Source organism: Drosophila erecta, unplaced genomic scaffold (genome assembly GCF_003286155.1).
Source record: "Drosophila erecta strain 14021-0224.00,06,07 unplaced genomic scaffold, DereRS2 tig00000055-arrow-pilon, whole genome shotgun sequence".
NCBI classification, from domain to species: domain Eukaryota; kingdom Metazoa; phylum Arthropoda; class Insecta; order Diptera; family Drosophilidae; genus Drosophila; species Drosophila erecta.
The window spans coordinates 8,095,407-8,120,483 of NW_020825200.1; the positions used below are offsets into that span (position 1 = coordinate 8,095,407).

The 25,077-nt window shown below is 39.2% G+C and overlaps 1 protein-coding gene across 8 annotated transcripts; it reads left to right on the forward strand.

The window, feature by feature from the left end:
- Window positions 1-25,077, forward strand: LOC6543266 (voltage-dependent calcium channel type D subunit alpha-1). 8 transcript variants are annotated; one of them, XM_026978280.1, is made up of 33 exons: window positions 2,496-2,623; window positions 3,678-4,066; window positions 4,609-5,434; window positions 6,351-7,627; window positions 7,684-7,909; window positions 8,044-8,149; window positions 8,387-8,526; window positions 8,747-8,853; window positions 9,203-9,355; window positions 9,788-9,969; window positions 10,085-10,604; window positions 10,672-10,897; window positions 10,964-11,174; window positions 11,235-11,444; window positions 11,503-11,621; window positions 11,688-11,746; window positions 12,723-12,840; window positions 13,250-13,379; window positions 13,544-13,710; window positions 13,802-13,889; window positions 14,486-14,593; window positions 17,142-17,194; window positions 17,255-17,401; window positions 17,463-17,934; window positions 17,995-18,078; window positions 18,137-18,202; window positions 18,257-18,445; window positions 18,505-18,753; window positions 18,827-19,486; window positions 19,722-20,164; window positions 20,657-20,697; window positions 23,530-23,660; window positions 23,754-25,077. In XM_026978280.1, the coding sequence occupies exons 2-33, from the start codon at window positions 4,057-4,059 to the stop codon at window positions 24,288-24,290; spliced, it is 8,055 nt and encodes a 2,684-aa protein (XP_026834081.1). In that variant the 5' UTR covers window positions 2,496-2,623; window positions 3,678-4,056; the 3' UTR covers window positions 24,291-25,077. The 8 variants fall into 8 exon arrangements, with proteins under 8 accessions (XP_026834082.1, XP_026834084.1, XP_026834083.1 ...); XM_026978279.1 differs by lacking the exon at window positions 12,723-12,840 and adding an exon at window positions 12,022-12,148 and having other exon boundaries at window positions 23,754-25,042; XM_026978281.1 differs by lacking the exons at window positions 2,496-2,623; window positions 3,678-4,066; window positions 4,609-5,434; window positions 12,723-12,840 and adding exons at window positions 1-628; window positions 12,022-12,148 and having other exon boundaries at window positions 23,754-25,042.

Sequence of the window (25,077 nt, forward strand, 5' to 3'; positions counted from 1 at the left end):
TCTCGGCTGATCGTTGGCGTGAATTGGTTTGGTTCGGTTCTCCGCGCCAGCGACCGTGTGTGTTCAGATTTATTTTTAAGCTGCACGCAGAAAATACTTTTCTGTGCGGGTGAACAAAATTTTCAATTCTTAGTGGTTTCCTGGTATTTTTCATTGATAATACGATAATAATGAGGGATTTGATGAAGTGGAATATGTGGTTTCAAATCGGTTAACGAGTTTAATGTGCAAATATACATATATATCAAAAATATATGTATAGTGTGTGAGATAAATTTATATTATATGTTGAGCTGGCACACTTTTAGCAGCTGTATATAAAAATACACATGATATAAGTGAATAAGTTTTTCAAAATGTTTCCCATTCAACAGGGCAGTAAAAGTAGTAAGCATTAATTGTTTTAAGGGATTGAGATAGCTGGTATAGCTGGTTTCCAAGCCCAACGAAAGACATGTACTAAGCAAACGAAAAGATATCTCCCAAAAAGTTTAAAAATATTAACGCCACGTATGCTGCCGTTGGATTTTTGGCTCGGATTTTCGAACGCACGGCTGCCCCTCAACAAATAAAAATCGGAGCGTGCTTTTATTGTTGCCACGCGAGGGAATCGCCGAGGGATCAGCATGTAAGTGAAATGTTCAACAAGCAGCCCCTGCAATTAACTAGATTAAGTATATACTATGTACATATATAAGTATATATATATCTCTATATATATGTATGTATATATGCATCGATTTAGCAGTCTAAAGATAGCCTTTAAAGTGTTCCATGTGGTGTTTTCAGGCAACAGCATTGCATATTTCAATAAACCATGCAATTTGATTTAAGTAAAGGCTATACAATTAGGCTGAATTTAATTTCGCTGCCTGCGGATCGCTTTTGTTGTTTCTGTTTTAAATTTGGGGGCTACAATAGTGGCAACAGGAGCACTAACAACACTGCCGCATCGACAGATCCAACTACGTGTGCTTGGTCTAATTTTAGACCGGCGAAATAGTCTTCTGTTCTGGCCCATAGAAATTGACCGACGAAATGCCGATCGTACACTGTACCCCCAACCCCCTCACCCTCTGACGTATTTCTGTTGTTTTAAAAAATATTTCCCGCACATTTCTCATTGGACACGATGAAAACTAATTTCTTTTTGAGGCGGCATAATTCAGTTTTATAGTCAAAAATAATGGATGCCTCTGTTTAGGGAAGGCACATTGAAATGTTCAGACCTTCACTAAAAACTTATTCAAAATAATAATAATAATAAAGTTTAAAGTTTGAAATGAAATTAAGCAGTATTATTTTTGCAATTTATATTCCAATAAAAGTCAATGGAATCAAAGCATTTTAGAAATTCCAGGTCATTTAATTGTTGATAAACCCAAAAATAAATAATCACACACAAACTCATAAAAATAGCGGGAAGAGATAAACAAATCATTTAATGGTGATCAGATATTATGGGTGTATATACCTATAAAACGCATAGAGAGCACAGATAATCACAACAGATGGGTTAGATGACATCTGTTAACTTAAAAAAACAAGTTGCGAACATTTATTTTCATGGAACGCTCTAAGAAGTCAACAAATCAAGTAGCCTCTTTCAGCCGGAAATATGTCATTAGCCAAATTGTACATATATCTTGCCGGGGAACACACCCATGTGGAAACCAATGATTATAAGTTATGATATATGGGCAAGCGTCAGAAAGATTTTCTCGGTGACTCAGACAGCCCGCTGTGTAAGTGAAGTTCACCCGCAAAAGAAAAACAAATTTCAGCGAAAATGGTCATTTTCAATATTTTCTCTCGACATTTTTTTGGTCTCTCGCCAACTGTCAAACATTTTCATCTGCGCATGCGTTCACCAACAACAGCTGATTGACAACAAATGTGAGTGCAAGCGGGATAAAGATACGCAATGCCAGAAAACTCTCGATCTATTCATAAAAGTTGATATTGCTTATGCTTAAAATATCTATAGAAAGAGCACAGGCTGAGAAAAAAAAAACAAAAATAGGCTAGCATAAATGTTTGGATCTCGCCTTCATTTATCGACATTCACGTTCCGAATTCGGTTTGTTTGTAAACACAAGTTTAGCGTGGAACAATAACTCTGGGATTTCCTATTTTCCATTTTCATGTTTCGATTTATTAATTACCTAAATGAATCTTATGGCCAGAATGAACTTCTAAAATAGTAAATAGTAATGTTATTCATATTATTCATAACTCGTGCGCGATTCAATAGGTTTCAAAAGTAAATTAGTGAATGGAAAGTGGTTTAATAAATTTTATATTTTATATGACTGATTGCATACCGTTTCTAGAACAACTTACGAACATTTGGAATGCCTTAGTACACAAAAGCAGGCTTTTCCCAATTTTAGAACCTTTCATCAGCAGATAAGCAAGCGCCACATCCTAAGCTTTTCTTGGGCTAACATCAACATTTTCACGGCTGCCACTGCGAAAAGCTGGTTTTTCCTGCACAGTGTGCTTTTGTGGCTGATTCCTTAAACTTGTTCGCGTTGCTGATGGTCGCGTGTGAAAAATACAATAAAATACAACACTGAAAAGCCAGGAAAATCAAACGAACCAAGGCAATAACACCGAAATTGTAAAGTGCAATGTTGATTTTTGAAGAGGGGCAACTAATATCAGATTAGAGGGACACAAGGGAAAGCTGCTTTCACTTTCTTCGCAGTGAGCCATTAGAAATTTTTCACACTTTCACATGTGTTGGTGCCGTGGTGAGCTGGGGTGTGTGCGTGTGAGGCTATTACATATGCGGGGGTAGGTCAATCGGTCAGCTTGAACCTCGCTGAACGCAGCTAAAAACCCTAGAAGACCTGAAATACTTAACGTAATTAATATGCCCGCCAGGCAAAAAAAAGTATCCGTACATCATTTCCCAGGCGAGCCATCAAAAGACCATGAGCAAATTAGTTTTTACTGCCAAATGCGCGCTCTTGACCCCATTTCCGTCTACAGAGTTGTGTGATATTTACCCAAAAAGCCAGACAAGCTGACATTCAAGCGCATTAATGTGTGTTATTACGATTACCTGGTTTTGCGAAATACTAGTAACAATATACAAACGCAAAAGCAGTAATAATACGTTTTTGGTAATTTAATAAAACATATATTTTCCTTGCTGCAAAGGCCAAAAGCTCGGCTGCAAAACGAGCTTGCCAGTTGGTGAGAAAACGGGAGAAAGTCGCTTTCTCTCAGTCAAAGTTGACTGCCCATTTGACAGTTGGGTCACAAAAAGTCGTTGCGACAACAAAGGAAAATGTAAACATTGCGCGTGTTTTTGTTTTGATGCTCTCTCCCTCTCACATGCCTCGGAAAAGTGGGTTATATATAGGTAATGCCAGGAAATGCCGATAAGTTATCACTGGCGATGAAAATGCGCTGTCGGTGCACTCAAATGGAATTAAACAAAATCCAATAAAGTGCTTTGTGGCCGGGGATTACCGAAAATATGTTCTGGAAACTAATTTGGGGGAAGGTTAGAGAAATTTCTAGATATTTTCAATGGTTTGGGTTTTCCAACCGCGAGAAAACGTGTTTTCGATGTATTAAAATACATACTTTATGGTTAGGTGTAATTGCAATGGCTGAAATTGAAAACTCTCCTGAGTGTTTCCAAAAACAAAATATTGTTTTAGATCTACAATCCTCAAACTAACAATTCACTGCAGACTAACAAACAAATGCCAAATTTTTACAATCCTCCGCTGTATGCTCGTCCAAACTAGAAACCAAAAAATACAAAAAAAAATAGAAAAACTCCAAGTCACCACCGTCGAATTTCTACAACTATTAACCCATTTTCTAAACACAAAACAAAAAGCTCTTCGCGTATTTAAGTGAGTGTGATTAAACTGTGCATGTCTGTGTGGCGGCTGAGACCAAACACACCTGTTGCTGCGATGCATTGACCGCGTTTCGCGTTTCGCTTTTGGCTTTTGGCAAGGAAAACGCTCAACAAAGAGGCACTTTTAAGGAAAGGCAATAAATATTGTGCGTCCGAATGAAACTTCAAATATGAATACAGGTACAAGGACTTCTTACAAGTATAATGATTTTTTGAAATAGGGTCGATATGTATTTGGTATAGTGCATTTTTTTTAATACCTTATACCTTATTTAATAAATTTAATTTTAATTATACCACTATTTAAAAAGTGGATTTTTTAAGCGGAGCTGTTTATTTTATCTATTGAAACATTAAATGAAATACTACATTGAAAAAGGTATTTTAATAGTATACGAAATTACTTTTTAACACATGTGAATAAAAAATATTTTTGCTCTTCATATATTTTTGTAATTTTTATCAATCGCTTTTTTCGTTCAAAAAAATGTTTCATTAAAAAAATTGATTTAGTAATTATGTATATAGAAGAAGAAGAAATTTTTGTAATTGAATAATTTCGTACGCCTTATGAGCTAACCAAATAACAGAGTATGGGGGATTTTTATTATGCCACTCACAAATTCCGAAGACTCCCCATACCTCACAGTTTGACTACTAACTTTAATAACCTATTTCCGCCGCCCGTTGTGCCACCCATTACCCACTGATAATCCCGCAAGGAGACCGTAAGGAGCAAGCCTCGTTAACACCGCAACAGCAACAATCGCCGCAGCAGCCAGAGCAACAGCAACCAATTACCCGACACGATGCCTTGGATAGTTCTAGTGCTAACAATAAACTAAATCATAAACACAATAACGATAAGGATAAGGATACCACTAGCGATAAGAACTGGGAGACGGGCAGAGATTTATTGCCGGCCAGTGTTGTCATCGTCGATGAATCATGTGCCTCGAAAAGTCAGAAAAAATCAATCGAGTCGAGCATTGTTTCGCGAAGTGGAGCCACCTCCTCATCGCAACGTCGCCGGCAATTGCAATTCCAGCGACAAAAGGAGGCCAAACTTTATGACCGTGGAGATGGGGATCGAGAACGGGAGCGGGAGCGGGAGCGGGGGCGGGAGCGAGAGCGGGAAGCCTCGACCTCGACCTCAACCTCGACCTCCGCCTCCACCACCACCACGAACACTGTAAAGGGTGGCGGGGAGCTGGTGAACTGTATTGCTTACGATGACAACACCCTGGTCATCGAGAGGAAGCCCTCGCCCTCCTCCCCGTCCACCAGCCGGCGCTATCTGAAGGCCGAAACGCCGACGCGTGGCAGTCGCAAGTACAACCGCAAGTCATCGGCGAAAAGTGATTTGGAAGTGGTCATTGTCAAGCCGGAACACCATCATCAGCATCGATCGCCGACGATAACGCTGCCGGTTCCAGCTAACCCACTAACCACATCGGCATCGGCTGGATCCTCGCCCACGGGATCGGGATTGGGATTGGGCTTGGGAGCCGGACTGGGAACTGCCTCGGGCACGGTGCTGCAACAAAGGTACATACAACTCCAGCTGGAGAACGAAAAGAAATACATTTTCCATGCAATGCAAGAGTTTGATTACATGGAACAATCTAGGCGTTCTGGGGCATAGTAAGTCGGAACCAGACCCCACAATTAACTATCGTACTCCTATCGTGACTCAATGTTGTCCCTTGTCGTCGTCTTATTGTGTGTCTCATATGTCTGAAATCGCATGCCAAGTATTCAATGTGCCATTTGAAACCCACATTAGGGACTTTAGTTCAGTTGGGTTTTAACATTCTTGTTCTGAGCTCAATGCAAAAATACAACACCGATTAAGCTACAATTTAATAATATTGCTGTTATTGTTTAGAATAATTTACATCATTTGCATACATATGGGTGTTAATTTATGACGCCTTAAATTATTCTGCCAGGTTTGGTCAAAATTAGATAAACATGTGGGTCATAAAACCCAAGCAAATTCGGTTTGCTTATTGTGAAAATTCCATAAGCTATTGCAGTTTATCATGTCTACTCTATTTACTCTATTTACAACAAAGCATGTGTAAGGAAATTTTGTTCATCTTTGCTCGTTAAATTTTTAAATACGTAAGGGGTAAAAAACTTTGCATTCTTATTTAAACCATATTCTTAACTACGGAGTGACATTAACTACGGAGTGACATTGTGAAAGAAATATAGAATAGGGCAAAAAGGCTAGAAGCATCATATGAATGCTGAAAATGGAACACTTTAAAGCTAACTGGAAAAGTGCTATTTTAAGGGCCAATTAATTTAAGCTTAAAATTGAGGAAATTTAACTCCGGAAATGTACATTACTTTGCCACACCCCATCCTGTAGAATAAATGGTTGATGGCAAGTGCAAATCGAATTTTTGATTAAGATAACACATTAATTGAATGCATTTTGCCCCGTGCCCGACAGCTGCAGTACACTTGATCCGCCCGAGGATCCCAACCAGGCCGGCGGGACCAGGAGGCGACCCACCAGCACCGAGCTCGCCCTCAGCAACGTCACCAGTCAGATTGTGAACAACGCCACCTACAAGCTAGACTTCAAGCAACGGCGTCACAAAAGCAACAACGGAGGCAGTGAGTCGGGATCTCTAACCGGTGTTGCAACAGGAACGGCAACAAGTCCCGGAGCAGCAGGACCCTCCAGCTCCAGCGCCAAGCGCCGCAAGTCCAGTTGCACATCCTGCGGCGGAGGTGGCATCAGTGCCCCGCCCCCAAGACTAACGCCCGAGGAGGCGTGGCAGCTGCAGCCGCAGAACAGTGTCACCAGTGCCGGCAGCACAAACAGTAGTTTCAGCAGCGGCGGCGGACGCGACGATAATAGTAGCTATAGTGCCGTCGGTGGCGACAGCAGCAGCAGCAATAGTTGCAACTGCGATATCACCGGTGATAACAGTACATTGCATGGTTTTGGCGTCGGCGACGTTTGCAGTTTCATCGCCGATTGTGACGACAATAGCGAGGACGACGACGGCGATCCAAATAACCAGGATCTCAGCTCGCAAACCCTGCGCACAGCGGCCATTGTAGCGGCAGTTGCGGCTGCAGCCAAGGAACAGGCCCAGGAGCAATCGCTCGCCGATTGCGAGAGCTTCAGCGAACGGCGCCAGGATGCCGATGAGGACGTCCGCATCATTCAGGATAGCTGCGGTGGCAACAACGACTCTCTCGAAGACGTTGGTGAGGTGGACGACAACGCCGACGTTGTTGTGAGAAAGAACTCGAGGAATCGGCCCTCGATCAGAAGGACATGCAGGATAACCGAGGAGGACGACGACGACGAGAACGCGGAATACGGTGATTTTGATCGGGAGGATCAGGAGCTAGACGACGAGGAGCCCGAGGGCACCACCATTGACATTGATGAGCAGGAACAGCAGCAGCACCAAGGTGATTCCGCTGACGAGGAAGAGGAGGACGACGACGAGGACGTCGACGAGTACTTTGAGGAGGAGGAGGACGACACCCAGGCCTTTTCGCCATTCTACTCCAGTTCCGCGGAGCTAATCGATAATTTTGGTGGCGGTGCGGGCAAGTTCTTCAACATTATGGACTTTGAGCGTGGAGCCTCCGGCGGTGGAGGCTTCTCGCCGAACGGCAACGGCGGTCCCGGCAGCGGTGATGTTTCCCGGACGGCCAGATACGATTCCGGTGAGGGGGATCTGGGCGGCGGCAACAATATCATGGGTAAGTACTTTGACATTCTTTTGAGTGCTTATAATAAATTCTATATTACCTTTAAGGCATCGATTCGATGGGCATTGCAAACATTCCGGAAACCATGAACGGCACCACAATTGGACCAAGTGGAGCTGGTGGCCAAAAAGCTGGTGCTGCTGCAGGTGCCGCCGGTCAAAAGAGACAACAGCGCAGGGGAAAACCGCAACCAGACAGACCACAACGAGCATTATTTTGCCTGAGCGTCAAGAATCCCCTGCGAGCCTTGTGCATTCGCATCGTGGAGTGGAAGTATCCTTTTCATTAGAACCCCAATCATCCAAAATAATACCTCCTCTAGGTGCAATATATTTCTATGACAATTCATTGTTAAAACAGTGAGGAAAATCCTAATCTGGTTATCCTTAACGCCTTCACCCTTCTAGACCATTTGAGTTCCTTATTTTGTTAACCATTTTTGCCAACTGTATTGCCTTGGCTGTTTACACCCCTTATCCGGGAAGCGATTCAAACGTGACGAATCAAACCTTGGTAAGTGCTACCCATGGCGCTGGGTATTCTGTTATTGTACGAATTCTATCATGGCCTACTAATGATTATGAATTTCTTTCATGTATATCTCTTACGTTCATCCGATTCACTCATGCCATAAACCCACAAATCCACCAACGAAACGATCCTTGAAATCAAACCGAATCCCAAATACAAACATAAATACATGCACTCCAAAACAAATCAAACGATATGAAAACCAACACCGAATAACAGGAAAAAGTTGAATATGTATTCCTAGTTATATTCACAGCGGAATGTGTTATGAAAATTTTAGCATATGGTTTTGTGTTACATAATGGTGCATATCTAAGAAATGGATGGAATTTATTAGATTTTACAATTGTAGTTATAGGGTAAGCATATAAAATATACCAGTTAAAAGCGCTTAGCGCCCAGGCCCGCTGCGGCCTCGTTTTAACCATTTTCTATGTTACCTTATATGCAATTCAATCGAAATTGACCGAATCAGAAAAGAAAATCGTAAAACGAAAAGAACAGAAATCAAATTAACGAAATGAATAATGTCCAGACTGAGACACACGTATGAACTTTGTATGCCATACATTTTTCCAGGGCAATAAGTACTGCACTCTCCCAACTGATGAAGGACGCCTTTGATGTGAAGGCCCTACGTGCCTTTCGAGTGCTACGTCCACTGCGACTTGTATCGGGTGTACCAAGTAAGGGCTTCATTGCACCATCGAACCTACTCTAAAGAAAGATCCCTAAGTCCCCTGGCTTGGTGGAGCGGAATTCTAGGAACTACGGATGGATTCGTAGTTAAAATACTGCACAGTATAAAATTAAGCAAACTGTCCAAATATTACGTTATATAGTAGTTGAAAACATGTCCTTTGTCCGATAGAAAGGAGAATCATACTGTTAACATGTTGAATTTGACTTATCATATCTACTAGTATTTCTGTGAAGTATTTTCTGCCTAACTTTGATTGTACGCACTAGATACTTGCCCGCCCACCAAGCTAATAACCCAATCCAATATTGGCAATACATAACGCTATTCAACAGGTCTACAGGTTGTGCTGAATTCAATTTTAAAGGCCATGGTGCCACTGTTTCACATTGCACTCCTGGTCCTATTCGTAATCATAATCTATGCGATCATTGGCCTAGAGCTCTTCTCTGGCAAATTGCACAAGGCGTGTCGCGATGAGATCACAGGTAAGCGGAGATCCCATAACCGAATCGTACAATTTTTATACGTTGTACGAATATCATTCAAATGTCTTGAATGCCACCAGATATGTCGCATTTCAAAATCAGCGTCCACTAGTGGTTCTATCACTAGTAGATTAGAGCGTGGAAATCGCAGGCTCTTACTAGACCGAAATGCGAACGAGTAAGAAATTGCCTCGATCTCCGGCTAATCTGCTAGTCAATAAGCCTACAAAATGTATAACTTGCATGGGACAAGTCAATTATGCCAAAGATGCGGCATATTCCGCAAACGACACTGCACAAACAAGAAAACCTATGTGGCACCTCACTGAACACAACAGATTTCTCAGAGATATCACCTCATTCGATTCCATTTCACCACATTACTAATGCATAAACCCTAAACCAAACCAAATCCAACAAACCGGATTATAGGTGAATTCGAGGAAACCGAACGGCCCTGCGGAGTGGGTTACCAGTGTCCGCCGGGTTTTAAGTGCTACGGCGGATGGGATGGACCAAACGACGGCATCACCAACTTCGACAACTTTGGCCTGGCCATGTTGACGGTGTTCCAGTGCGTCACCCTTGAGGGCTGGACTGATGTCCTTTACAACGTAAGTGATATAGAGAGCTTCCAAAAAATAAACACTTCAAGATAACTTCAATAATGCTCAAGAAATCAAAGTATTTGTAGCCATAGCCATAAACTAACGAAAACGTATTCTTCAGATCCAAGATGCAATGGGCAGCGATTGGCAATGGATGTACTTCATTTCCATGGTTATCCTGGGTGCCTTCTTCGTGATGAATCTGATTCTCGGTGTGTTGTCCGGTGAGTTCTCCAAGGAGCGTAACAAGGCCAAAAACCGAGGTGACTTCCAGAAGCTGCGCGAGAAGCAGCAGATCGAAGAGGATCTGCGGGGCTACCTCGATTGGATTACCCAAGCCGAGGACATCGAACCAGACGCGGTTGGAGGTCTGATATCCGATGGCAAGGGCAAGCAGCCCAACGAAATGGATTCCACCGAGAACCTGGGCGAAGAGATGCCCGAAGTTCAAATGACTGAATCACGTTGGCGCAAAATGAAGAAGGACTTCGATCGAGTCAATCGACGGATGCGAAGGGCCTGTCGCAAGGCAGTCAAGTCACAGGCATTCTACTGGCTCATCATCGTTTTGGTCTTTCTCAATACGGGTGTCTTGGCCACGGAGCATTATCAGCAGCTGGATTGGCTGGATAACTTCCAGGGTGAGTGTAAATGTAAAAATATTGTACTTTCACATGTATAGTTTTTTCACATTACGCCATGTTTTAGAGTACACCAATGTGTTCTTCATCGGCCTGTTCACCTGCGAAATGCTGCTGAAGATGTACAGCTTGGGCTTTCAGGGCTACTTCGTTTCGCTGTTCAATCGCTTTGATTGCTTTGTGGTGATTGGCAGTATTACGGAAACCCTGTTGACAAACACGGGAATAATGCCTCCATTGGGCGTATCCGTGCTGCGATGTGTACGTCTCCTCAGAGTCTTCAAAGTAACTAAGTATGTCGAAGGATTTAGCGATTCCGACACAGTGGAACAATTTGAATGACCATTCATTACTTTTAGGTACTGGCGGTCGCTCTCAAATCTCGTTGCTTCCTTATTGAACTCTATACAATCAATTGCTTCACTTTTGTTACTGCTCTTCCTATTTATTGTGATATTTGCTCTGCTGGGCATGCAAGTCTTTGGCGGTAAATTTAATTTTGACGGCAAAGAGGAGAAGTATCGAATGAACTTCGACTGCTTCTGGCAGGCTCTGCTCACAGTCTTTCAGGCAAGTCAATTGGGCTCATAAGCTTGGTCGTATCATAATGATATAATGAAATTATTCCAGATCATGACTGGTGAGGATTGGAATGCTGTGATGTATGTGGGCATCAATGCCTATGGTGGTGTGTCCTCCTATGGTGCCTTGGCCTGTATTTACTTTATTATTTTGTTTATATGCGGTAACTACATCCTGCTAAACGTGTTCTTGGCCATTGCTGTGGATAACTTGGCCGATGCCGACTCGCTCTCCGAGGTCGAAAAAGAGGAGGAGCCTGTGGGTTTTAATTTTCTTCCTTGAGTACTTTAACTAAGAACTATTTTCATTACTTAAGCACGATGAATCTGCTCAGAAGAGGTCACACAGTCCGACTCCAACAATTGATGGCATGGATGATCATCTCAGCATAGATATCGACATGGAGCAGCATGAACTGGATGATGAAGACAAAATGTAGGAAGCCAAACCAACCTGTTTTTTAACAAATCAATATTGAAATCAAAACACACGCTTTTTCAGGGACCATGAAACTTTATCTGACGAGGAACACCGCGAAATGTGCGAGGAGGAAGAGGAAGGTATGTCATGTTCAATTGTATTAACCAACCCCGACTAAGCTCAGTGTAAGAAGTAAATATTACCTAAGAACTACATTTTAAGTACTTAGCTTATGCTTAAACTTTCTCAAGAAACTAACACCTATCAAAACCAAACCAAAAATATTTCCTAAAACAATGCCGCCGACGCCTACATCAATGCTGCTATTTTTCGGAAACCTCGCACTCAAAAACAAAACAAAAATCCAACAAAAACCATAAAAACACACACAACACTTGCAATTATTAATCAAAAGACTCCAATTCCGAAGTATCAGCACGTGTCACTGCACGACCCCGGCGATTATCCGAAGTCAGCATGAAGAAGACTAAAAAGCCCATCCCGCGAGGCAGTGCCTTTTTCATTTTCAGTTACACGAACAGGTAATTCAATCAAGCAATCAATCAAGCGATCAATCAGCGATCGACATACAAGTACTACAGAAACACACTCGCACACCCTTTAATATGGTCCATGTGTCTTGTGATTGGAGTTACTTTATCTTACACTGGTTTTCTTCAACCGTTTGTTGTTCGCATGTGACAAACAATCGATAATAATTCTAAATCGAGCTGTATTTATGGCGTATTGCGAATGTATATAATTTATCAAATTTTTAGTTTCGATAAAACCCAATACGACGATGATTATATGTTTTATTTATTTAATTTTCATTGGATTTGCATTTTGCTGTTGAGGTTGGCCACATCTAAGTATCAATATTTGTTCACTCTTTCTGTTTAATGGAAGTAGAATAATATGTATAGGTACAAATCGAACTTCAAATACTCGTAATATACATTTTTTATTAAGACCTAAGTTTATGTTTAAGGTACTCGTAGTTTAAATGTACAAACGATTTTTGGACAAATTCTTATAAATGTGTTTATTATTTTTTCCAAATTGGCAACATACATATATATACGTAATATATGATAAAATTTGTATTGCATATAGTGGATGAAGAAGGCATGATTACAGCACGACCCCGACGTATGTCTGAGGTTAATACGGCCACGAAAATTCTACCCATACCGCCGGGCACATCATTTTTTCTTTTCTCACAAACGAACAGGTTTTTATGTTTGAGTTTTATTTTTGATCCCCAAGTATTGAAAATCTCCGAAAATGCTATATATATGTGTGTGTGTGTGTGTTAGTGTGTCTGCGTAGATTATGTTGCTAAAACATAATTTCAATAATCATGTATTTGTCCTTTTGTTTAACCATGTTTTGTATATTGTCAAAGGAATTAATTTACGGTTTTATTTTGAGTTTGATTAGATTATAGAAATCCATTTTGGTAGACAAAATTTATTTCCAATCTTAGCTGCTTTTTATTCCATGATTTTGTTTATAACTTGAATTGTAAAACTTCTAACTGCATGCCAAAAATGTGTTTGTTATTTTGTGATTTTACTTTTGTGATTTCCAAACTTGTTGCAGCACGTTCCTTAACACTCTACTCTTCTATATTTCAACAGATTTCGCGTCTTCTGCCATTGGCTTTGCAATCACAGCAATTTCGGCAACATTATCCTGTGTTGCATTATGTTTTCTTCGGCTATGTTGGCTGCAGAGAATCCTCTGAAAGCCAATGATAACCTGAATAAAGTAAGTAGCTCCAGCTCCGGCAAAAAAAAAATAAATAAAGCAACGTCAATGAACTTAAAGGCTTGTAAGTTACAATTGAAAATTGCAAATTGCAAATGTCTTCACTCCTACTAGAAACGCTTTCCATTCGATGTTCTTCACAACCGGTTCATTTGTTTTTGCAGGTGCTCAATAAATTTGATTATTTTTTCACGGCAGTTTTCACAATAGAACTGATTCTGAAATTGATTTCATACGGTTTCGTATTACACGACGGAGCCTTTTGCAGATCCGCATTTAATCTATTAGATTTACTTGTGGTTTGCGTGTCATTGATTTCTCTAGTGTCCAGGTAAACGATAATCCATATAACTACTCTAACCCAGTAGTTGTGATACTTATTACTTCTGGAACATAAACAATAACGTCGATTTCAACTGCAGTTCGAATGCGATTTCAGTCGTGAAAATTCTACGTGTGCTCCGTGTTTTAAGGCCACTCAGAGCTATTAATCGTGCCAAGGGACTAAAGGTAAGAATTCATTCAAAACCTATCCAATTTCGCTATTTACTTTCTGACACTAAATAAAATGCTTCAACAGAAAATTATTGTACTTCTTCTTCTTTGAGTTTCAGTTTTATTATTTCAATTTTTAGTTCATTACGAAGAGCACAATCAATGACAATTTATCTCAAACTAATATGCAAGTTAAACATTTTAAATAATAATAATCCCAAAGAAGTGTTCTTGGGTCTTCAATTAACTTTAGAGTATGCCAAACAAAAAACCTTGAAATGCTGGGTGTAGGGTGCACCTCAATAAAGTTATGAAAATATCAAAAAAGCAGCGAAAAGTATATTCATGAACTACACACAGCTGACAAATCTATTTCTTGATTTCGAGTTTTACTCGTAACACCCTAACGAAAATGGGCGTGGAATAGGAATGTATGGGCGTGGCTTGGGCATAGTTAACTCTATGTTATAACTCCTAATACTAAACACATGACCAGCAAACTGTTCGCGCAAAATATGGAAGTCAGAAACCAAACATGCCTTACTATAATTAGATTTATATTTATTAAATAGTGTTTTTACTATAACTATATATCGTCGTATCACATACAGCATGTTGTTCAATGTGTCATAGTCGCTGTTAAGACTATCGGAAATATTGTGCTCGTCACATGCCTACTGCAGTTCATGTTTGCCGTAATAGGAGTCCAGTTGTTTAAGGTATGATTTTATTTTTAAGTTCCCAATAGGATAGTATTTTATAAGGAACGCAAGCGTAGGGAATCCTCACTAATGATTAGGGTAGTCAATTGAATACCCTTCATCAACATATTTATTGAAAATGAATAATCCTTTTTATTCATTTAATTAGAATTTAAGAATCTGTAAAAATTAGTTTAGAATCAAACTACCGCATGGAAACTTCGACGAAAAGTCCTAAGTTAATTTAGTTTCTGCATACATACAGCCCAACTTAAACAATAGTTCAGTTTCCTTTTAAAATATTAAACATTGGCGTTAATTTTTGGGTGTAAAAACAAGCATTTTCTAAAAACGTTGCTAACCTTTTTGTTGTTTAAAATACAATTTTGTTTGCATTCTTTTGCTACTAATGTTGTTTAAAAGCTTTTTAATTTGTTATGGGTTTCAAACATGTTGACTAATCTTTGTGTATCATATTGGTTTACTTTTAACCGAGAAAGTTAAATTGTACATATCAACAACTTTAGCTGGCTAGTAGTGCTTATTAATGCTCAGCAAAATGTACTTAAGGTCAAGTCAGTATCAAAGATAAATCAGGAAATCCGATAGTCACATACAGGAAAAGAACTTTGCTCAAACAGAACTTTGTAGTCTTGTATCAGGAAAAGGAGAAAAAACTTACTAAACATAATTTTAAGGACTCCTAGCATCCAGTTATCGCGATCGTAACACAACTCACACGACTTAATACACATTATGCCATTTATTGTATTATCAACTCTTATATATTCCACACCCATTTTCTGCGTTTGTACACGTCTAATGCAACAAATTCACAATAGATATCGAAAAGCGATCATGAGCACACTTACACATACAATATATACGCTATAAACCTAATAGCACACACATCAGCACATGAGTTTTGGGTTTTAGCCATTAGCTACAAGTCAGCAACCTACCTTGCACCCTAGCATCAAGGCCAATCCGTCCTATAGTGAAAATCTTCCCCGGTGTAAAGAACCCTAAGTTTGCGGACCATCAGTAACAACAACTCACAACTGCATTAAGATTGTAAACAACCTACTGAATCCACTGTAAAATTAACCATAAGTTTTAAATATATCTGTACAAAAAATTGTTCTAAGATGTTTCTTGCATTTAATAGAGAACTTTTACTATGGATTCATTAAATCATATTTAAAGTGTACTGATTTTATTTTTTGATTTTTTGTTACCTTTACCTTGATAAGATAAACATTTTGATTTTATTTTTATTTCATTTTCTGTTTTATTATTTTTCCTGTAATTGTACAAAATATAATCAAATTGCAAAAGATTTCCCCATATTTTAAACGTATTTTCTTCCCTTTTTCTCTTCTTGAACGTGTTGCGGTGGTTTTGAATTGAATTTTGCGCACCCAAAAAAAATGTCGGGTTTTCCATACTGATATAATGGAAAAAAATTCATTTGATATCTTCCACCAAATCGGTTCTGAATAACCACACAATATCTTGAATTAAAAATGAAATTAAAATTCTTATTGTCGTTCATACGTCATAAATTTGAATAATAAACCAATTGGCCTACACTAATAAATAATTAAATTTCTGCAGTATGTGGTCAAGTGCGTTGTAGTCGCAATCAAAACCATTGGTAATATCATGTTGGTGACATATTTGTTACAATTTATGTTCGCTGTTATTGGAGTACAACTCTTTAAGGTAATTTCATTTGAATTATATATAAAAAGTCATTGGTAAAGGGTATCTGAAGACGGCTTTAAGTGTGCGCTTGTATTTTTTAAGGATCAACTATAAATAAAGACAAATTGCGGCTTATTCAGTGTGTGCTATGAATTTTGTAGATTCTTTTTGGTATTTGTGTGTAGGGTAATTTTGTACTGAAAGGTAACTATTGTCGGTGTGATATCTTTGAATTTGACTAAAAAAAAGCTTTTTTCTAAAGAAAAGTCAAAGTCAAGTTTTTTTCCCATTTTCTTCTTATCAGAACAAATTTGCTTCGCAATAGCTTGGTAAACAAAACAAAATTTCGAAGCTTTACCATCCAGCTCAGTTTAGTTCCTAGCTTTCCAAACTAACCTCTAAGGCAAAGTTAGCTCGCTCCTTGCCAACCAATGTAACCCAATGTAATATATTTATATATTTTCAAACGTATGTAACACTGTTTTCAACCCAATAACCCTTGTTGGTGTCCCGTCTGTAAATAATGCTCTGTTCTATACAAAAAACTAAAACCTTTGTCGTCCATCCAAAAACTTCGAGCATTGTATGTATATGTGTTTGCATATGAAACACCCTGTAACTGTGTGCATACATTTAAGCAAAAATACGTAGAACTAGATAGTCTATCAAAGTAAAGCCTTTTTTGAACTAGGTATTAGATATTAGTTCATACAGTAAAGCAGTTTTAATGTTTGTGATTCCCGGGAAAGCAAACTCTATCAAATATTACCTAACGTTGAGATTGCGTTCCTTGACATATCACCATTACCATTTCATTCTCTAATACTTGACTGTCTTCCAAATCCCAAATCAAAAACAGGGCAAATTTTTCTCTTGCTCTGATGGTTCAAAAATGACGGAAGCTGAATGCTGGTAAGTATGCTTTGTGTGGTAGTTTTGGTTTCGTTTTAATGCAAAAATATTATTTTTTAGCGGAACTTATCTAGTCTATGATGATGGTGATGTTCATAAGCCGCGACTCAGGGACCGGGTGTGGAAAAACAATCGGTTCCATTTCGATGATGTGGCCAAGGGCATGTTGACTTTGTTCACGGTGTCCACCTTTGAGGGTTGGCCAGGGTAAGTGACTGCCTAGATACTATATTTCAGTAGCACTCTTATACATCATTTGACATTACAGCTTGCTGTATGTTTCAATTGATTCGAATAAGGAAGACGGCGGTCCAATACACAACTTCCGTCCGATCGTAGCTGCCTACTATATAATCTACATTATTATAATTGCCTTCTTCATGGTGAACATATTCGTCGGTTTCGTTATCGTCACTTTCCAAAATGAGGGCGAACAGGAATATAAGAATTGTGATCTGGATAAAAATCAGCGCAATTGCATAGAATTTGCCTTGAAAGCAAAACCCGTAAGACGCTATATACCAAAGCATGGTATACAATATAAGGTCTGGTGGTTCGTGACATCGTCATCCTTTGAGTACACCATATTCATACTGATCATGATAAACACGGTAACGCTGGCTATGAAGTTTTATAATCAGCCATTGTGGTACACGGAACTTTTAGATGCCTTGAATATGATATTTACGGCGGTGTTTGCTTTGGAATTTGTTTTTAAATTAGCCGCGTTTCGATTTAAGGTAAGAGGTGTTACAAAAATATGTAAATCCAATAAGACTAATCTATTTGTTACAACACAGAACTATTTTGGAGATGCCTGGAACGTTTTCGATTTTATCATCGTTTTGGGCAGTTTCATTGACATTGTCTACTCTGAAATTAAGGTTCTTAAGCGCATAGCCTAGAAAATTATTGGTTATAATATTTAAAAAATTTTTGCAGAGCAAAGATACTTCTCAGATAGCAGAATGTGACATTGTAGAAGTCTGCAAGAATACAAAGAAATCAGTGAGTTTATCGAAAATTATCCAAATCTGTGTAGTCAAAAACGCTCTTTTTCAGGCTGGTTCGAGTTTAATATCCATCAACTTCTTCCGACTGTTCCGAGTGATGCGACTTGTCAAGCTTCTCAGCAAAGGCGAAGGCATTCGAACATTACTGTGGACTTTTATCAAATCTTTCCAGGCACTACCTTATGTAGCCCTGCTAATTGTGCTACTATTTTTCATTTATGCGGTTGTGGGGATGCAAGTAAGTTTTACGTCTTAACATTTCTAGAAAGCCTCCTTTAACAAACTTCATATTTTCAGGTTTTTGGCAAAATTGCTCTAGATGGGGGTAACGCCATCACGGCCAATAACAATTTCCAAACCTTTCAGCAGGCTGTATTAGTACTATTCCGATCGGCCACCGGTGAAGCTTGGCAGGAGATTATGATGTCCTGCTCGGCCCAACCGGATGTCAAGTGCGATGAGAATTCAGATACACCGGGAGACCCATGCGGTTCCTCTATAGCCTATCCCTACTTTATTTCCTTCTATGTTCTCTGCTCGTTTTTGGTAAGGATACAAATAACGGCTTCGTGCATTTAATTATATATGAAGGATGACTATAAATGAATATGTTTTTTAGATCATCAATCTCTTCGTGGCCGTCATTATGGACAATTTTGACTATCTGACGCGGGATTGGTCCATTTTGGGTCCCCATCACCTGGACGAGTTCATTCGTCTGTGGAGCGAGTACGATCCGGATGCCAAAGGGCGCATCAAACACTTGGATGTGGTCACATTGCTGAGGAAGATCTCACCACCACTTGGCTTCGGCAAACTGTGTCCGCATAGAATGGCCTGCAAACGGCTGGTTTCCATGAACATGCCACTCAACTCAGATGGAACGGTCCTCTTCAATGCCACACTGTTTGCGGTGGTACGCACATCGCTGAGCATCAAAACTGACGGTAACATCGATGATGCCAACTCCGAGCTGCGCGCCACGATCAAGCAGATCTGGAAACGCACCAATCCGAAGCTCCTGGATCAGGTTGTTCCACCGCCGGGCAACGATGACGAGGTGACCGTCGGCAAGTTCTACGCCACATATCTGATTCAGGACTATTTCCGGCGCTTCAAGAAGCGCAAGGAACAGGAGGGCAAGGAGGGTCATCCGGACAGTAATACAGTCACTCTGCAGGCCGGCCTGCGAACCCTACACGAAGTGTCCCCCGCTCTCAAGAGAGCCATCTCCGGTAATCTCGACGAGCTGGACCAGGAGCCGGAGCCCATGCATCGAGTAAGTTAGCAATAAAGTTAATGTCGGTTTGTTTCAGGAATCTTATTTAATGCTTCCTATACATAAAAGGAAGTATAAAATGCCACAATCAATAACATTATAAAGATTATAGCTTCAGAAAATATGTTCAATTTGAATGGATTATTTTGGGTAGAATTATGGAGACTAGCATGGGAGTCTGCTACATTTATATATTTCAAAATCAACATTTTTCCTAATTAATTAATTATTGCAGCGCCACCATACGCTTTTTGGCAGCGTGTGGTCATCGATCCGCCGACATGGCAATGGAACCTTCAGGCGAAGTGCCAAGGCCTCTGCATCCCAGAGCAACGGAGCACTGGCGATCGGTGGATCCGCGTCCGCAGCCTTGGGCGTGGGCGGTAGCTCGCTGGTCCTGGGGAGCTCCGATCCCGCTGGCGGGGATTACCTGTACGACACCTTGAACCGCAGCGTAGCCGATGGAGTGAATAACATAACGCGAAACATAATGCAGGCCCGTTTGGCGGCAGCCGGAAAGCTGCAGGACGAACTGCAGGGGGCAGGAAGTGGCGGAGAGCTGAGGACATTCGGCGAGAGCATATCCATGCGACCGCTGGCCAAAAGTGGAGGAGCAGGAGGAGGAGCGGCCACTGTGGCCGGAACACTGCCGCCTGAGGCGAATGCCATTAACTATGAGTGAGTATGCGGGGGTGGATGATTTTACAGGTGAAGCGGTCTGTAGGCCAATTTTTGAGTTGTCACCCAGCCCATACATAAAAAAAAAAAAAAAAAATATTTTAAAAAACACGAAGCTCTATTACCATAATACTCGTTACTATGGCTTGCTGTTTAGTGAGTTTATCCATATACCTATTGCCAACAATTAGCGTTTTCTGTTTTGTGGCATTTTGTTTGGTCACCTAGTGAAGAGCGCCCTGAAGTTTGTAATGGACAAAAGGAGCCGAGCCAAGCTCAACAACAGACTTGGCACCACCAACATAAATACGAGTTTTTCAATTAGTTGTCTTAGCAAACCTAGTTGCAATCACAATGAATCCTTTAAATGCATACTTGTTGCCACATAAACTAGTGGAATTCAAGACAAATGATACAGAAACGACCAACCTATTGAGCAAAAAAGCAATACATAAACCAAACTTTTACTCAATCCCCGAACATTAATTTCAGCAACCGCAATCGTGGTATTTTATTGCATCCATATAACAATGGTAAGCCTAAAATGCTGCAAATTGCAATAATAAAATTAAAACAAATAAAAACATAACAAAACCAACTACAGCAGTAATTGCAACAGCAACAACCAAATGCACTCTTTTTTATTAACATTATTTAATGTGTTTTATACTCTATTCCTTTTTAACCGGACAAAATTCTAAAAATAATTCCGATCAAATTGGTTCGTTTGTTGTTTTCATACACCTCAAATTTGACCCTAACAAAAAAGCAACACAAATTTGTTATAACACCAATCTAATTGTTTACGAAATGATTTGTTTTGTTTTACATCCGATTATGTAGCTGCTGCATTTCCATTAAACATATTGCAAATTGAAATGATGTACAGATTCTCGACCACTGCGTTCTAAGATTTGTTATTGCCTGCGGCATGTGAAAATGTTCAATACGACTTTTCAGGTCAATTGCAAAATCATAAACTAATCAGATGAGGCGGCCAAATGTTTTATGTTCTTATTGTGTTTACCTGGCTGTTTTCTAATTGGGACCAAAAATTATATTAACTGAATCGAAAATGAAATTGTCATTATGTTTCACATCATTGTAGTACACATCGACTAGATTTTAAACATAAATAGACTGGTTATTGTAGATCGAACTCGTAGCTTAGTATTATTGAGTGCAGCTTTATTTACAGCTAATTAATATAGTTCTATAGAAACGCTTCCGCTGCATTATAGTTAAAATCGAGCCAAACACACGAAAACATACATAAAGCCATTACCTTAAGAATTTTTGTTAATTTCAGAAAAGCAAAAACACAGGTAACAACGTGTATTATGTGTTTTAAGGGGTAAAAAAGATAATACATGTATTCTTGACATTAAAAATAGTATTAGATCGGAATGCTTGGTTTTTGAACAGATTTATAATTTTCCTGAAGTATTTAATTTGATTTAATGAAAGAGTTATTTTCTTCTTTTTTCTATGATGCAGAAAATAAATGAATTTGGTTCTTAAATTGGCTAATCTATATTAAATACTATCGATACCAAACTTTCCTTCCAAACTTCTTCCCGATAACCAATAGCTATTGTGTTACTCACAACTAAACTGAACAAAAAAACAATTTCAAAAATTAGATCTTCCCATTATAACCACCACTATTAACCTTAGCGTATGTGGCTCCTTTTGTTAATTACAAACTAATAAACTGAACTAACCCAGCAAAAATCATAAATTTCCAAGAAGAACAAATTCGCCAAGACAGGGTATTTTTTAAAACCAGTCAAATATGTCTGCTAAAGTAATTTGTTTTTATAACTCTTTCTCACAAACATTTTTATTATAGCATAAGTGATTCGAGTTTAAAAACCACCGAGTGCTGAGTCTCGAACCTGACAAAATTCTTCAGTGTCCAAAGAGTCTGCAAAGAGTTCGAATCAAGACTGGTTTCCCTTTCCAAATGGGAATCCTTCCCAAAGCGTTTTGTATATTTCTTTCATTATGATTTTCTGTTAAGTTTAAAATGCGAAAGAGAGAAGCAATTGAAACATTCCGTTGTCGGTAAAAATTATGATATTTCGTGAGTTCCTATATGAAAGTTCCCCCTGATAACAATATGGATTTAATGACATAACACCTACAACAAGAACAACAAACTACAACAAGTACCAGAAACAACTTTAGCAACAACAATCGTTTAACACGCAACAACAGCAAGAGAGAACGAACGTAATTAAACGCAAACCCAAAGCAAACCCGATATCGATGTCTATATACTCAGCATATATATAAAATTTCTTATATATATATATATTTATTTTAAAAAGCCGTGATGTTGTGCCCATCTACTCATAAGTCTTGGCCTCTTGGCTTTTTTTGTGAAGCCATATACCTTACAAAAGTGTGTGCCTTGCGACCATATAAACCACATTTATCCATATAATACTAACCAAAAACCGAATACTCCATTTGTATACCCAAGCTGCGAATTGAACGTTGTCATCGTTGTTATTGTTACAGAATATATGTTTTCCTATGCTATGCGAAAAAAATGTGCCAGAAAGTGTATTCCGAAAATTCACAATTATCTCTCAGCATTGTATTGTTGTCGCTTCCTTATCTTTATTGTGTGGGAACCATTGTCACACGGATTGGGGCCTTCGGGATTTCACATCTTCCATACAAACATTAACAAACACACTGTGAATACAAAACACACCTACGAAAAACTAATATAACAGATGCTTAGATGCTCCGCCTGCATTGTTTATAGAAAGTATAGCTAAATTGCGTATAAGTGTTGCCTAGTATTTTTGGAGAACATTGAGCTTTGCCCTAATCTAACCAATAACTGCTTGCTTAATTTAGAACCAAGTTATAATTTTAATTGTGCTTATGATATTAACAATGTATGCAGATCGTGTATAAAGAGCTTGCAATGTCGAATGCTTAACTAACAAATAACAGTAATCATAAACAAAATAAAAAAGCTTGATGATCCTCGTAAGCCAACAAGGAACATGTACATTTCCATCAGGCAGTTAGTAATTTGTTTTAACTGCATTAAAAAAACTTAAGTATTCTCGTTGAAATGTGTTATATATTTTCTTTTTATTTTTACAAAAACTACCGTTTTTACCTTGTAAATATATTAAATAAATAAATTCGATGATCAGTGCATAGAGATTGATTTAATATTCAAAACTATAGGCTAGATTGACTTAGCGCTTAAAGTATAAAAACCTGGATCATCAAGCTCAAATAACGCGTGTATAAAAATCATGCATATATCCACACCAAAAGGCTTACATTTATTCACAATTGACCTCAAAATTTTCTTATCTTATGCAAACATGCAGTCTACGCACCCAATGGTGCTCTTCCTGGCCACGAACGCATGATCCAATCGACACCAGCTAGTCCCTACGATCAGCGTCGTTTACCAACTTCATCTGATATGAACGGCCTAGCCGAATCATTGATTGGAGGGGTAAGTAAGAAAAAAGGGGAAATGAACTGATTTACTGACCTATGGTAATAACAAACCAAGTGGCCGTGGCATAATGAATCCCAAAACTTGTAGGTACTCGCCGCTGAAGGATTGGGTAAATACTGCGACTCCGAGTTCGTGGGGACTGCTGCACGGGAGATGCGCGAGGCGCTGGACATGACGCCCGAGGAAATGAACCTGGCCGCCCACCAGATCCTCTCGAACGAGCACTCCCTCAGCCTGATCGGCAGTAGCAATGGGAGCATCTTCGGAGGATCCGCCGGCGGCCTTGGTGGGGCTGGATCTGGAGGCATGGGTGGGTTGGGCGGCAGTAGCAGCATTCGCAATGCCTTCGGCGGAAGCGGAAGTGGCCCGTCCTCGCTGTCGCCGCAACATCAGCCATACTCGGGCACTCTGAACTCACCACCGATTCCGGATAATCGTCTGAGACGTGTTGCCACAATCACGACCACAAACAATAACAATAAGTCCCAAGTTAGCCAAAACAATGCGAGTAGCTTAAATGTTAGAGCTAATGCCAATAGCCAAATGAACATGTCACCAACTGCACAACCAGTGCAGCAACAATCGCCGCAAAGAGGACAGGGTAACCAGACCTACTCCTCATAGCACCCACATTGTAAACTATACATACAGAATGTCTTCTTGATGGAACTTTAAGTGTGCATTCAGCGGAAGCTGGTGTTTATTGGCTAGTTTATTTGTTATTTTTAGCGAAGAAAAACACATTAGTCTAAGCATCGGGAATTGTTATATTTGAATTGTTCACACAAGCGGGAACCAAAGCAACAAAACTTGTATAACTTGTATAAAGAAAATCAGCTAATTGTATATGTATAAATATATTAATGTTTTTGCCTTTTTGAGAAATCTATCGTGGGCCTTCGTCCTCTAACGAGCCAGAAAACCAAGTAACCGACGACACTAAACTGAACAAATTAAGGGAAAATGTATATTTTTGGATAAAAAAGAGGAAACCAACCTAAGCTGATAACGATTAACTTCTAATTAGAAATAAAGATCAAAACCAAAAATTAATAGAAGCCACACCAATATGATTGATTAGGTAATAATCACAAAAAACTTAAAACAAATAATTATACATTAACATTGAACATTACATTATTGAGCGACAGTGTAATTACCTATTTCGATTTAGACGCATTTTATTTTTTAAGTATTTAAAATATGAACAATTTACGATAAAGGAATTGTTTCCGATATATGTAGCACACAAGTATACATGTATAAATATTATACATGTATAAAATTCATAAATGTAATAGCATAATTTCAAACTGAACGACAGTCCGAAGCCCCTTAAAAAGAAATGTAAACTGAATTTTAATTGTTATGATTGAATTTTTACAATAAAACCAAGAAATTGTGAGAAAAT